The 13216-nt window shown below is 44.1% G+C and overlaps 1 protein-coding gene across 5 annotated transcripts in view; it reads left to right on the forward strand.

Annotated features, from left to right (window-relative positions):
• Positions 1–13216, forward strand: part of ZFP64 (ZFP64 zinc finger protein) — a 75939-nt gene that overhangs the window by 18017 nt on the left and 44706 nt on the right. For 2 of the 5 annotated variants that reach the window (XM_060078333.1, XM_060078334.1), the window contains exons 4-6: positions 244–306; positions 3561–3812; positions 10228–12034. In XM_060078333.1, the coding sequence (XP_059934316.1) occupies positions 244–306; positions 3561–3812; positions 10228–11510 (1598 nt within the window). In that variant the 3' untranslated portion in view covers positions 11511–12034. Of the gene's footprint in view, positions 1–243; positions 307–3560; positions 3813–10227; positions 12037–13216 lie in introns of those variants that run through there. The other 3 variants (XM_060078337.1, XM_060078335.1, XM_060078336.1) reach the window with 3 other exon arrangements.

Genomic DNA, 13216 nt, shown 5'->3' on the forward strand with positions numbered 1-13216 from the left:
GTTCGTCACTCTGGGTTTGTCTGATGTTTCCTCATGATCAGATTTAGGTGAAGCAATTTGAGCAGGAAGCACAGACGAGATATTATGTACTTGGTACCTGGTATCAGGAGCACACTGATACCTGTTGGTCCCGTTACTGTGGGATTAACTTTCATCACTTGGTTAAGGAAGTTTCTGCCAGGCTTCTCCATTCTAAAGTGACTGTGTTTCCCTCTGTCATTGATTTTTCCTTGCCTTCTTAAGGTTGCCAATTCAAGACTGCCTATGGCATGAAGGATATGGAGCGTCATTTAAAAATCCACACGGGTAAGTGGTTCACACACATCCCTTCTCTGTGCTGGGAGCTGGGGATCCAGACAAGTCAGACACATGATATGTTGCAGAACCTCACTGGTCATCATGGGAATATAAACACAAATGAAATAAAAACGAGATGCTGTTTCTACACATGATTTTGGCAGAAAATGTTTAGAGCAATAAAATCCAGTGCTGGAACAGATACGAGAAAACTTAGAAGTGGAAATTTGAACTGGTACAGACATTTTGGAAATTGATCTGCCAGAATTAATTAAAATTTAAATGCACATATTCTTCTCATTTGGAGGAGATGATCCTGTAAGTAAGTGTGTGTGTGTGTGTGTGTGTGTGTGTGTGTGTGTGTGTGTGGTGTGTAATGACTGGTAAACAGACGAAGAAGGGGGAGAATAGTGACTTTTCATTCATTTATCTTTACACTGCATCATTGGATACCTGAGTGTGTTTTGCAATTTTGAAAGGGGAATTTAATAAATACTTTTTTTAAAGGAGAGAAAAGGATTGCATGGAAAAAGAAAACTGTGATTGTTTCTGGTAATTTTAATTTTCTCTAATGTATTATTTTTATGTCTCCCAGACCTTCTGCATGGAGAAGGAATTGCTTTTAGACTATTTTTCATGAAGTATTAGATGCTCATAATTCAGATGATACAGTCATATATAAATTCAGCGAGTGTCAATGTGTATAAGGGAGGGACACTGAAATTTGGCATGGGCATCCCTAATTGCCCAAATTCTGCTACTTAGCTTCAGATAAAATATCCGGGAGATAAAATAAAGAAGATAAAATATCCAGCAGTTATCTCTGATATTCCTTGGCCACGGCCAACAATTGCCTTCTTGCACTGGGATCACCATCATTTCTAATCAGCCTCACAGCGTCATGTCATTTGGATTTCTTCTAGTTATCAGAACCTGAAGTTACTAAGTTTTAGGTGTTGGGAAGCATTCTCAATGGAACAAGCAATGAATCTCTCCTCGTGGGTGCCCTCTGTTGAAGTTCCAACAGTCACACGTAGCATATTCATCATTGTAAGAGTAAAGTGCTGTCATTATGCATGATAATTGGGGAAGCATTATAAAAATATAAGTGAGGACAGCAACCTGGAGTCCATCGCTGCAAATCTTCAGGAAGCATCCTCTACTCACAGTTAGCCAAGCTTGGGTTTGTAGGATGATTTCTGCATAACTGCAGCATCTCTGTCAACATCTTCAAGTCAGAGAGTTGACAAGGTGTACTTACCTTAGTTACTTTCGGAGAAGAGGTCATGGCCAGGAGCAACAAGAGTGGGGCTCTTGGGCCTCCCTGGTGGCGCAAGTGGTTGAGAGTCCGCCTGCCGATGCAGGGGATACGGGTTCGTGCCCCGGTCTGGGAGGATCCCATATGCCGCGGAGCGGCTGGGCCCGTGAGCCATGGCCGCTGAGCCTGCGCGTCCGGAGCCTGTGCTCCGCAACGGGGGAGGCCACAACAGTGAGAGGCCCGCATACCGCAAAAAAAAAAAAAAAAAAAAGAGTGGGGCTCTTTACCAGCAGAGCTGGCCGAAAACCATCCAGCTCCACCGACATCCGGCATCTGCTCGGTGTTGCACGTACACAGGATGGCGCCCCCAGAAGCTGTTTAGCAGCTGACAGTAATGAGAAATTATTGTTCCTGGATTTTTTAATTTGACTGTGACTATTATTATTTTTAATAATAAAATTACAATCTTTAATATACTTCTAGATGTATTCTTAAATCCCAGATATTTGTTCTATGAGGATAGTGATCAACTTTGGCTGACAATTGATTTTAGCACTTAGGTATTTAGGATTTGGCCAAAATACATGTTTGATATGTAAAGAGTGAAAATCCTGACTCACAGCCCACATCCTTCTTATCTGACACATGCCCAAAAGTCACCAGTCTTAATAGTCCAGTGTGTCTCATTCTTAAATTTTGGCATGTCTATACCAGGCTTAAAAACACACAATTTACTTTTTCCATCTCTTATTAAGTTAATAATATATACACTATCTGCAACTTTCTGTTTCTCCTTTAATGCTGGATGTCTTTCCATGTCCGTATGCATGTATCTACTTCATTCTTTTCGATGGCCAAGTAGGAAATTGGTTCAATAATTTATAGTACATCCATATAGTGAAATACTTCAGCCTTAAAAATCATGTTGTAGAAATTTAATGATGTGAAAATAATTGAAATTATTTTAAGTGCAAGAAAGTAGTCAGTGGAGAGGCAGTGTTGCATTTGGCTAAGAAAGCAAGACTGTCCTGGGTTCTAATCCCAGTTGTTGAGAGAATTAAGTAAAATCATTCAGAGGCACAGTACCTTCCAAAAAATAAGTGTTTAAATTAATGTTGGCCAAGAAGGTTTTTGAACCCCAAAATGTGCACACACACATACAAGATAATTGGAAAAGTATACATCAAAAAATTAGCAGTTGTTCACGGGTGGCAAGTTGACAATGTGCGTTAGTGAGTACAGATTAAGCTGCCGTAGCAAAACAGCTCAGCACCAGCTCACACAAGGTAGGGGTTTATGTCTGTCTCACGTAGCTGTCCAGAGGTAAGCAGGTGGTCTAGGCAGGTAGGCAGCTCTGTCCCCATCATCCAGGGATTTAAGTTCTCTCTATGTATTACAGGACATTAGGTTACGTATCCACCATCCGCAGGTATGCTGTCCTCACCTGCTTGTTCACCCTCATGTCTTGGTAACAGCTGGCAAGACAGGTGGAAAGAGAAAAAGTAAAAGGCAAGCCATTTCCTTTTACGAAAGGGACACATTTACCTTCTCTGCCATTTGATTAATGAGGACTTCATCACAGAATCACCCCTGGCTGCAAGTGAGGCCGAGAAATGTATTCTTTGGCTGGTCAGACGTGAGGTCTACTAAAACTTAGAGATTCTGAGTTTTAGGGTGTGTCTGTTATGAAAAAGAAAAAAGAACTAATGGGTATGAGACAATGTTTCTTATTAGCTGTACTTTAAATTATGAGTTGCCTTCTATTTTAGATTGATAAAGAATTCATCTTCAGTGTAGGAAAAATTAGAAAATACTAATAAACAACATAGAAGAAGCAATTCCTCCTCTCCCAAGATGTTAGCTCTTTGCCCGTCATCCGTGTAGTTTTGGGGGGAGTTCTAAATATCCTTGGGTGACTGTGTCTTACGCTTTTCATAAGGCAGTGGGAAATAAGCCTTTTTCCCTTTTCATCTTGTTTCCTGATGCCATCTGTGCACGTTTGAAGGAGACAAACCCCACAAGTGTGAAGTCTGCAGCAAGTGCTTCAGCCGGAAGGATAAGCTGAAGACCCACATGCGGTGCCACACAGGCGTGAAGCCCTATAAGTGCAAGACGTGTGACTATGCTGCCGCGGACAGCAGCAGCCTCAACAAGCACCTGCGGATACATTCCGACGAGCGGCCCTTCAAATGCCAGATCTGCCCCTACGCCAGCCGCAACTCCAGCCAGCTCACCGTACACCTCCGGTCCCACACAGGTACGTCCTTCATGTGGTCCTTACACTGCGCTCCCAACTGCCTGTTGCCTAAATCACCAGCACCTTCAAGCACTGAGTCACAACCTAAGTAAAGGACTTGGGCATGTTAGTTCATCCCGTGGTTTGCAGTTTTGCTTTTCATCTGCTCAGAAGTTGCTTTCTCTGTAAAATAGGGAAAAACATCAAGGTTATAACTTTATACACATCTTTATGTAGCTTTAGACCCTATTCACTAGTATTTAATTGAGGAGGTGCGCTAAATGAAATATAGATATAAGCAATGCATTTTTAATCGATGTCTGCATAACGTATGGTTAGGCATTTCAGTCTTTTGAAGACTACTCTGATCAGTTCAGCATGGGACAGCTTGATGAAAAAACTCAGCTGAGTAGGTAACTTAACAAATGATGTATGTTTTCCTTTTAGCAAGTGTGTCTCTTAGCTTTTGATACAGTGGTACTGTGTAACCACCACAAAATCTCAGCAGCATATTATAAAAGCATTTATTGCTCACATACTTCAGGTCAGCAGGGAGTTGGCTAGACATTCCATTGATCTTGGCTGGGCTTAATCACATGTGTGGGAAAGGCTGGGTGTCCACTGACCTTGGCTGGGGCTCTGCTGGCTGTCTCCTTGCCTTGGCTGGGGCAGTCTGGCTCTGCCCACATGTCTCATAGCCTCCCTCTGGGACCAGTGGGCTACTCCAGGCTTGTCCTTCTCATGACAAGGGCAGACCTCTGCATGGAAGACAAAACAAGTATGCCCCAATGTGTAAGCTCATTTCAAGCCTCTGCTTGCATCCCCTTGGCTAAAGTTAAATGGTTGGGCCTGGTGTCAAGGGGTGGGGCTGAGCTCACCCACAGTGGAAGGTCATCCCAGGGTTACATGGTAAAGGCCATTTTTGTTGTTGTTGTTGTTGTTGTTGTTGTTGTTGTTTTTTGCGGTACGCGGGCTTCTCACTGTTGCGGCCTCTCCCGTTGCGGAGTACAGGCTCTGGACACGCAGGCTCAGCGGCCATGGCTCACGGGCCCAGCCGCTCCGTGGCATGTGGGATCTTCCCGGACCGGGGCACGAACCGGTGTCCCCTGCATCGGCAGGCGGACTCTCAATCACTGTGCCACCAGGGAAGCCCGCAAAGGCCATTTTGCACCAACCTTCATTCACCAGTTCACCCCACCATCATTCACATCTCTCTGACATGCAGATGCATTCGTGGCCTCCCAAGACCCACACAAGTCTAGCCAATCATAGGATCAGGAGCTTGCAGTCTCCATCAGGTATAGATATGGCTTCTCTTGACCTAGAGCCTCCTGCAATAAAAAGACAAGCTGTCTGTCCCCACGCGCCCAGCATGCAGCAGTGAAACGCAGCCAGGATACTTACAATATTCCTGCTGTTCCAAAGGGGAAGAACAGGAGGCGCTTGGCAGTCACTGGTGCACAGATTTCTGAAATCCCTCTGGGCAGATGTTTCTAGGTCCCCCCACTCTGGGAACAGGGAGTGTTTCTTGGTTAGGCGTTGACCCGGCTGCCTGCTTTTTTTTTTTTTTTTTTTTTTTGTGGTACGCGGGCCTCCCGCTCCTGTGGCCTCTCCAGCCGGGGAGCACAGGCTCTGGACGCACAGGCCCAGCGGCCATGGCTCACGGGCCCAGCCGCTCCACGGCATGTGGGACCCTCCCGGACCGGGGCACGAACCCGTGTCCCTCGCACCGGCAGGCGGACCCCCAGCCACCGCGCCACCAGGGAAGCCCAAGGCTGCCTGCGTTTTGACTCTGCTCCCTGGAGCAGCCTTTCATCACCTCCCTTAACCGCCTCTGAAAAGGAGTGGAAAACGTGCCTTTGAGAAGCTTTCTCAGCCTGCTTCCTGCCTACTGAAAGTTGGGATCTTTTTAGATTTTAGTTTAGTCTAGACTGACAGCTTTGCTGATAGAGCTATCTTAAAAACATTGTGAGTTTCCTGTGTATCTGTGTGCCACAAGCCACACCCATAATTCTTTTGGAGACTTGCCTTTCCTCTAAACTCAATTATAGGCACTTTCGGCAAATAACGTTCTGTAGGTTGAAGCCGGTGAGACTTTTAGGAATCCTTGTCCAGCTGAGAGGACTTACTTGGCACCAACTTTATTCTTTTGGAGATTTTGACAAAGAACCTTATGCTTACACCCTTCATTGCTCATTCGTTCTTCCCTCTGCGATCAGTTCCCGGGATACGATCTCTGTCCCCAGGATTTTGTCTTACTTTGAAAATCTTTTGCTGGTTGAAGATGGGAAACTTCATCTAACCCAGCACATCTTTGATTTTCTGTATTCTCATTAAATTCCATTTTGAAAATGGCCAGTTCTTTTTTGAATTTGTCTCTTTCTTGTGGGACCTTATTGTATGCAGCTTGTAAGACACCTTCACTGTTCTGCTTAGAACTAATGAATCTCTTTGCTCAAGTCTAGAATTCAGTGGGTACATTTTCTATCTTCTAAGTTACGACAGGTGACAGTTTTCCCAAATGCTTGTCATAAAATGTGTGCACTGCCCCTTTTCCAGCCTTTACCTGCACCCCCAAACCCAAAGCTACGTATTTTAGTTTTCTGTTACGGCAGCACTCTGTTTCTCAATGCCAGTATGTATATCAGTTATCTGTTGTCACAATAATGCAGTGTAACAAAAAACCCCACAGAACCTCAGTGGATACAACAACGTGCTTTCTCTGTTCATGTTTGGGGATCAGCTGGGTGTCATCTGGGCAACTCTGCTGGTCTTTGCTGGGCTCACTTACAAATCTCAGAATCTGCTGGCTGTGGGCTGGCTGTCCACTGGCCTTGGCTGCAACAATCCAGCTGTGCTCCATGTCTGTCGTCCTCCTCCTGGGATCAGCGGGCTAGGACAGGATTGACCTTCTCCTGGCGATGGATGACAGAGGTACAAGTGAGCAAACCCCGATTCACAAGCCCATTGAAGCCATTATTTGTATCAAGTCTAGTTAACATACCATCAGCCAAATCCAATGATGTGATAGAGCCTATTTTATTAGGGGTCATGGCAAGTCATCCTGCCCCTGTTGGGAGAGCATACATAATTACATACATGGCAGAGGCCATGGCTACAGGGAGCGATAGGAGGTGGGGAGGTCTGGGGACATTAATCTACTACAGCAAGTTAAGACATTGGCATAACTGGCGCCCATCTGATTTTCTTCAGAAATCTCCTCAGCCTAAGTTAGAGGGACTGAAGGATTCATTTAGGGAAGTTGTTCAGAATCATCTTGACTTAGGAGGGTAAACTTAACCATTTCATTTATAATAGCATCTTTAAGTTGGTCTAGAAAAAGTGTATTTTCTAAAAATTTAAATGTATGCCATTTATGCAGTATCTCCATGGAATGTTCATTTCCCTTTTATAAATCTGTGGCACTTGTAAAATTTTACAAATTGTAAAATTAATAGGATTTTGTCTTTACCCTTCCATCACTTTGATCGACTATATTGTCTCGGTAGCAACCTAAACTCAAGAAAGATCTGTCAGCTTAAATATATCAGTTGCTTGTCCACGGAGCAACATTCATTAAGTCCTCACCAGGCACCAGACACTGCGAGGGTCAGGTAGTGGGCAGGAATGAACGGAGTCATTAGCTTTGGGGAGCTTATGGTCCAGTGGCACTGGTACTGACCAGTCTGCCTCATTTAAGAAATAAATCTATGGTGAAAAGGAAAAAGAAGAAGGAAAGAAGATAATGATGATGAAAAGATTTAAACCCTTTGCCTTCACGTCAAAAAGTGTTGTTAAGCTCTGCGACTCAGCTGTGAGATTTGGCTATCTGGTTTTTCTGGATTTGACCTCTGCTAAATTGCTTTAAAAAAAAAAAAAAAAAGGCAAACAGATCGTCACTAATTTGGGCAGTGATGTAACTGGAAGACCTAGCAGAACATTCTAGAGCAGTGATTCTTCCTCTGAGTCCATAGACACCTCCACCCAGGGATCCATGAGTAGAATTTAGGAGGACCCTGAACTTGGATGAGGAAAAAAATTACATCTTCATTTTCACTCATCTTACTGAAATGTGATGTGTCCTTCAGTTATGAAAATAGGCATCCAGTCTGATTACAGTGCATGTGAACTTGTCGCCAGCAGAAATCACAGATCTTTTTATAACATGTTTTTGATAGATCAAAACATCGTTTACACTCTTCTCTATTTAGAAATCGGTGTAGTCACTAGACCCACCGCTAGAGCTTGTTACTTAATGCACACACATTGCCAAATCACAAATTTTTAAAAATTATTTAATAATTTTCAATATAATTAGTTTCTTTTGTATTCCTTTTGATTTTTATTTTAGTTTACTTTGTGCATTTAAACATTACCCTGAGAAAGCGTACATGGGTTTCACTAAACCTCCAGAAAGGGGTCCGTGGCACAAAAAAGGTTGAGAGCAACATTCTAAGGCAGAAGTCAGCAAACTTTTTCTATAAAGAGCCAGGTAGTAAATATACTTAAGGCTTAGCGGGCCATACAGTGTCCATCACAATTTACTCACCTCTGCCAGTTGTAGCATGAAAGCAACCAGAAACAACACACAACAAATGGACACGGCTGTGTTACAATAAAACTTTATTTACAAAAACAGGCTGTGGGCTAGATTTGGCTCACAGTCTGTATAGCTTAGCATTCCTTGTTCTAGAGTTTCACGTGAATGATCTCAGTGGCATTTAGTCCTGCAAAGCATTGTTTAGTTTGGGGCTTCTTCCTTTTCTCTAAGCTTGTTTAATTTGCTCCATCATTAATTGCATTTATTAAACAGCTCATTGTGATGTTATAGGTCTTATACCAAAAAGCCAGAACACAGTCCCACTCTTTTGAGCTTATGGTAAGAAAGCAAACATTGGTCATATGTACAGATAATCACTTAGCATCCAAGAATACCAGCTTTGGCTACATACTCTTAAGATGTTAACCAGTATATGACATTCTGGAAAGGGTAGAACTATAGAGACAATTAAAAATATCAGAGATGTCAGGGTGCCGGGAGTGGGGTTAGGGGTGAATAGGTGTAGCACAGGGCATCTTGAGAGAAGTGGCACTATCCTGTCTGCTACTGTAATGGTAGATATGGAATAGTATACATTTGTTGAAACCCATAGAAATATACAAAACAAAGAGTAAATCCAAATGTCAACTATGGAGTGTAGTTAATAATAATCTATTAATATTGGTTCATCAGTTGTAACAAATGTACTGCATTAATGCAAAATGTTAATAATAGGGAAACGACGTGCAGGGGAGAGAAGAAGCGAGCATATGGGAAACTCTGTACTTTCTGTATAATCTCCCCAAACCTAAAACTGCTCTTAAAAAGTAAAGTCTTTTAATTAAAAAGAAAAAAAAAAAAAGAAATACCCGCTTTGGAATCAGCCTGGGTTGGAATCCAAGCTCTGCCATGTACTACCGAGTGACTGGAAACAAGTGATAGAGTCGCTCCAGGCCTCAGCCTCCTCACTTGTACAGTAGTGTTGAGAATAAGATTGATAATAGTACCCACCTCATGGGAATGTCGGGATCATCAAATGAGACCATTCTTGTGGAATGCCCAGCAGGGCGCCTGCCATCCGGGAAGCCACCGAAGAACCTTAGCTGCTGTTGTTTTGCTTGCTTAAACAATATTGCAATGGGCGGGGTCACCAATTCGCTTGAATTATCAGATGATTGGGACTTGGCATTCACTGAGGAAATACATTTGGAGTATCATGTCCTTTCAGATGTTGCAATTCCGCTTTTCCTGTTCATCTTTCACCGAACATGAATTAAAAAAAAAAAAATCAAGCAGCTGGATTTTGTAACTTCACGAGTAAAGAACGCAGCTGGCAATGTGGGATAAATAAGTTGTGCGCAATAAACACGTCTTTATTAATAAAAATCTGCATGAAGTGTAAGCTGGGCGTTTCAATCATTGTAAAAAGAATATTCTGATGAGTGAGCATGGAGCTGACTGATTTGAAAATGTGCCCTTGAATCTGTTACAACATGTAACTCAACCAAAATCAACGGATTATGCAAAATTATGCAACTGTGAATGGTTCCCTAGCAGAGCGAACACAATAACCATAGGAACGATAGCTTGATTGTTTTCAAGGATATACTAAGTGTATTCGCAAATCTTATGTTTTTTACTGGGGACAGTTAAATAGCTTGATTTTCAGTCTCCGTTCTTCTTCTGGGTGTTATAATGGTGGTGGTGGTTTAAGTTTGGGAAAAGGAGAGAAGCCCCGACCCCTCTTTTTTTTTCTCCCAGGGGCTGCTAGGAGCTGCAGTTAGAAGGTCTCCACCCGCCTGCCTTGGTATAAGCGATTTTCTGGTGTGTGCTTCGGGGGGATCCGCTATGGTTGTTGCCTGCCTGTTCTTATCGAAACTCACCTTGTGTTGACAGGGGACGCCCCCTTCCAGTGCTGGCTCTGTAGCGCCAAGTTCAAAATCAGCTCGGACTTGAAAAGGCACATGCGCGTGCACTCGGGGGAGAAGCCTTTCAAGTGCGAGTTCTGCAATGTCCGCTGCACCATGAAGGGGAACCTCAAGTCGCACATCCGCATCAAGCACAGCGGGAACAACTTCAAGTGTCCGCATTGCGACTTCCTGGGGGACAGCAAGGCCACGCTCCGCAAGCACAGCCGGGTGCACCAGTCCGAGCACCCCGAGAAATGTTCCGAGTGCAGCTACTCCTGTTCCAGCAAGGCCGCCCTGCGCATCCACGAGCGCATCCACTGCACCGACCGCCCCTTCAAGTGCAACTACTGCAGCTTCGACACCAAGCAACCCAGCAACCTGAGCAAGCACGTGAAGAAGTTCCACGGCGACGTGGTCAAGACCGAGGCCTCGGAGAGGAAAGACACAGGCCGGCAGAGCAGCCGCCAGGTGGCCAAGCTGGACGCCAAGAAGACTTTCCACTGTGATCGGTGCGATGCCTCCTTCATGCGCGAGGACTCGCTCCGCAGCCACAAGCGGCAGCACAGTGAGTATAATGAGAATAAGAGCTCGGATGTGACCGTCCTACAGTTTCAGATCGACCCCAGCAAGCAGCCCGCCGCGCCCCTCACTGTGGGGCACCTCCAGGTGCCCCTCCAGCCCAGCCAAGTGCCCCAGTTCAGCGAGGGCAGGGTCAAAATCATCGTTGGCCATCAGGTGCCCCAGGCAAACACCATCGTCCAGGCTGCGGCGGCCGCAGTGAACATCGTACAGCCCGCCTTGGTGGCGCAGAACCCAGAGGAACTGCCCGGGAACAGCCGGCTGCAGATCTTACGCCAGGTCAATCTGATCGCCCCTCCTCATTCCTCGGGGTGTCCGAGCGAGGCGGCGGCGATGCCCCAGCCGGCTGTCCTGCTGACCACTCACGACCAGACGGACGGAGGCACTTTGCACCAGACCCTCATCCCCACGGCCCCGGGCGGCCCCCAGGAAGGCTCTGGCAACCAGACTTTCATCACCAGCTCAGGCATTACCTGCACTGACTTCGAAGGCCTGAACGCTCTGATTCAGGAGGGGACCGCTGAAGTGACTGTGGTCAGCGACGGAGGCCAGAACATCGCCGTGGCCACCACGGCTCCGCCCATATTCTCCACCACCTCTCAGCAAGAATTACCCAAGCAGACTTACTCCATCATCCAAGGAGGCGCCCACCCAGCTTTGCTCTGTCCGGCGGATTCCATACCAGACTAGTGCTTATAAAACAAAAGAAAGGGGGGAAAAGGAGTGACCAAAAGAGAAGGCAGAAATGGAATTCTGTAAGAGGTTTGCCCTTAATGTTTTTAAGGATTGTTGTGAAAACACCCCGCCCCCATAATAAATTGTAATTTTATACTGCTTACTGAAATTTTTTTATGCTGCGATAATTGTGAGACCTCTGAATCGCGGTGTTCTAAGTGCTGTAGAATCTTAAATACTACCAAGAGGATCCCGATTACGGGTTGGAATGAAATGAATTGAGTAGTGAATACATTTGTTTGCTTCCAACTTGATTTGCCAACTCTAATAAAGGTTTTTACCATCTCATTAAATTTGTGTAGTAGATGGTGCTTCTCAGCCTCTCCTAAGTCCCCATTCTGAAATACCCCCAATCTTTGGGGTAATAGTGTTTTAATACATGGATACAAATCTATCGGCATGAAGGACCATTTTCTACATAATGTTACATGGATTTTTGATCCAAAAAAAAAAAAGTTTAGCGTAAATGAGGGAAAAAAAGGAATGGTTTCCTAATAAATTGATACATCATTAAAACATAACAAGTGTTAGTGATTCTTTAGAGTCACAGTATGATTTGGGTTATTGGGGTTTGAATTATATAATTAAAGAGAACTTGAAGAAGCAAAGCTTCTTAGTCCTCTCTCATAAATAGTATATAAATGCCTTACCTTCTTCACAGTCAAATATGTGTGGTGCCTAAAGTGACCCAACTATCATTTTTATTTTGAAACTTCAGAGTGACAAACCTGACGTTTCTGTTTAGATGCTAATATAATTAACCTTTAGGTTAGGTTAATTATAATATTAACCTTTAGGACAGTTTTCTAGGATGGCATTGTTTTAGACAGTAATATACGTGCAGTCCCAGGGATCAGATGAGAGGGATTGGAAAAGCACCTAGGTCCAAAGCATGGGCTGTATTGAGGAGAGGGAAATTTCAAATTTCAGTCTGTTTTGAATTGAAATGCTGTGTGATCAGTAGGTGGCGCCAGACAGCGATCTCAAATTACCCGTGCTTGGCTCCAAAGACCTGAATTTGGGTCTTCATCTCTGATTTCCAGCTTCTAGCATTATCTTCAACTCAGGGTGGGCTCTTAAATAAACACTGCATAAGTGAAACGTGCTGTCACAGAGCATGAGCAAGGATTGGTGAGGAGGGGAGGTTACTCTTGTGAGAGAAGCATATTTAAAATGTGAGAACACTTTAGATACATTTTTACCAGGGTAATCAACATTTTAATTTTATTCCCTAACACACAAACTTATTAAAATTCTCATGCATATCAATTCACTTTTACATAAAGATATTATTCCCTTCCCTTTTTTTTTGTAATAACAAACTAAGGAAATATGGAAAATGGTGATGCTGAAAACCTTGAGAATTGCCTTTTGGAAATAGAAAGTCAGCATCCCTTAGGATACACATACAGGGACTTCCCCAGTGGTCCAGTGGTTAAGACGCGGTGCTTCCAATGCAGGGGACGCAGGTTCCTTCCCTGGTTGGGGAACTAAGATCCCACATTGCTGCGCAGCATGGCCAAGAAAAGAAAGAAAACACATACATACATATATATCCTCAAGCTGGGCTTTGTCTTCTTTCTTTTTATTTTTGATCCTTCTTTGCCAGAAATTATTTTCGTATCAGCAGTGATGATAATGCATCATAACTATGGTTTGGT

The sequence above is a fragment of the Mesoplodon densirostris genome, chromosome 16, assembly GCF_025265405.1.
Source record: "Mesoplodon densirostris isolate mMesDen1 chromosome 16, mMesDen1 primary haplotype, whole genome shotgun sequence".
NCBI lineage: Eukaryota > Metazoa > Chordata > Mammalia > Artiodactyla > Ziphiidae > Mesoplodon > Mesoplodon densirostris.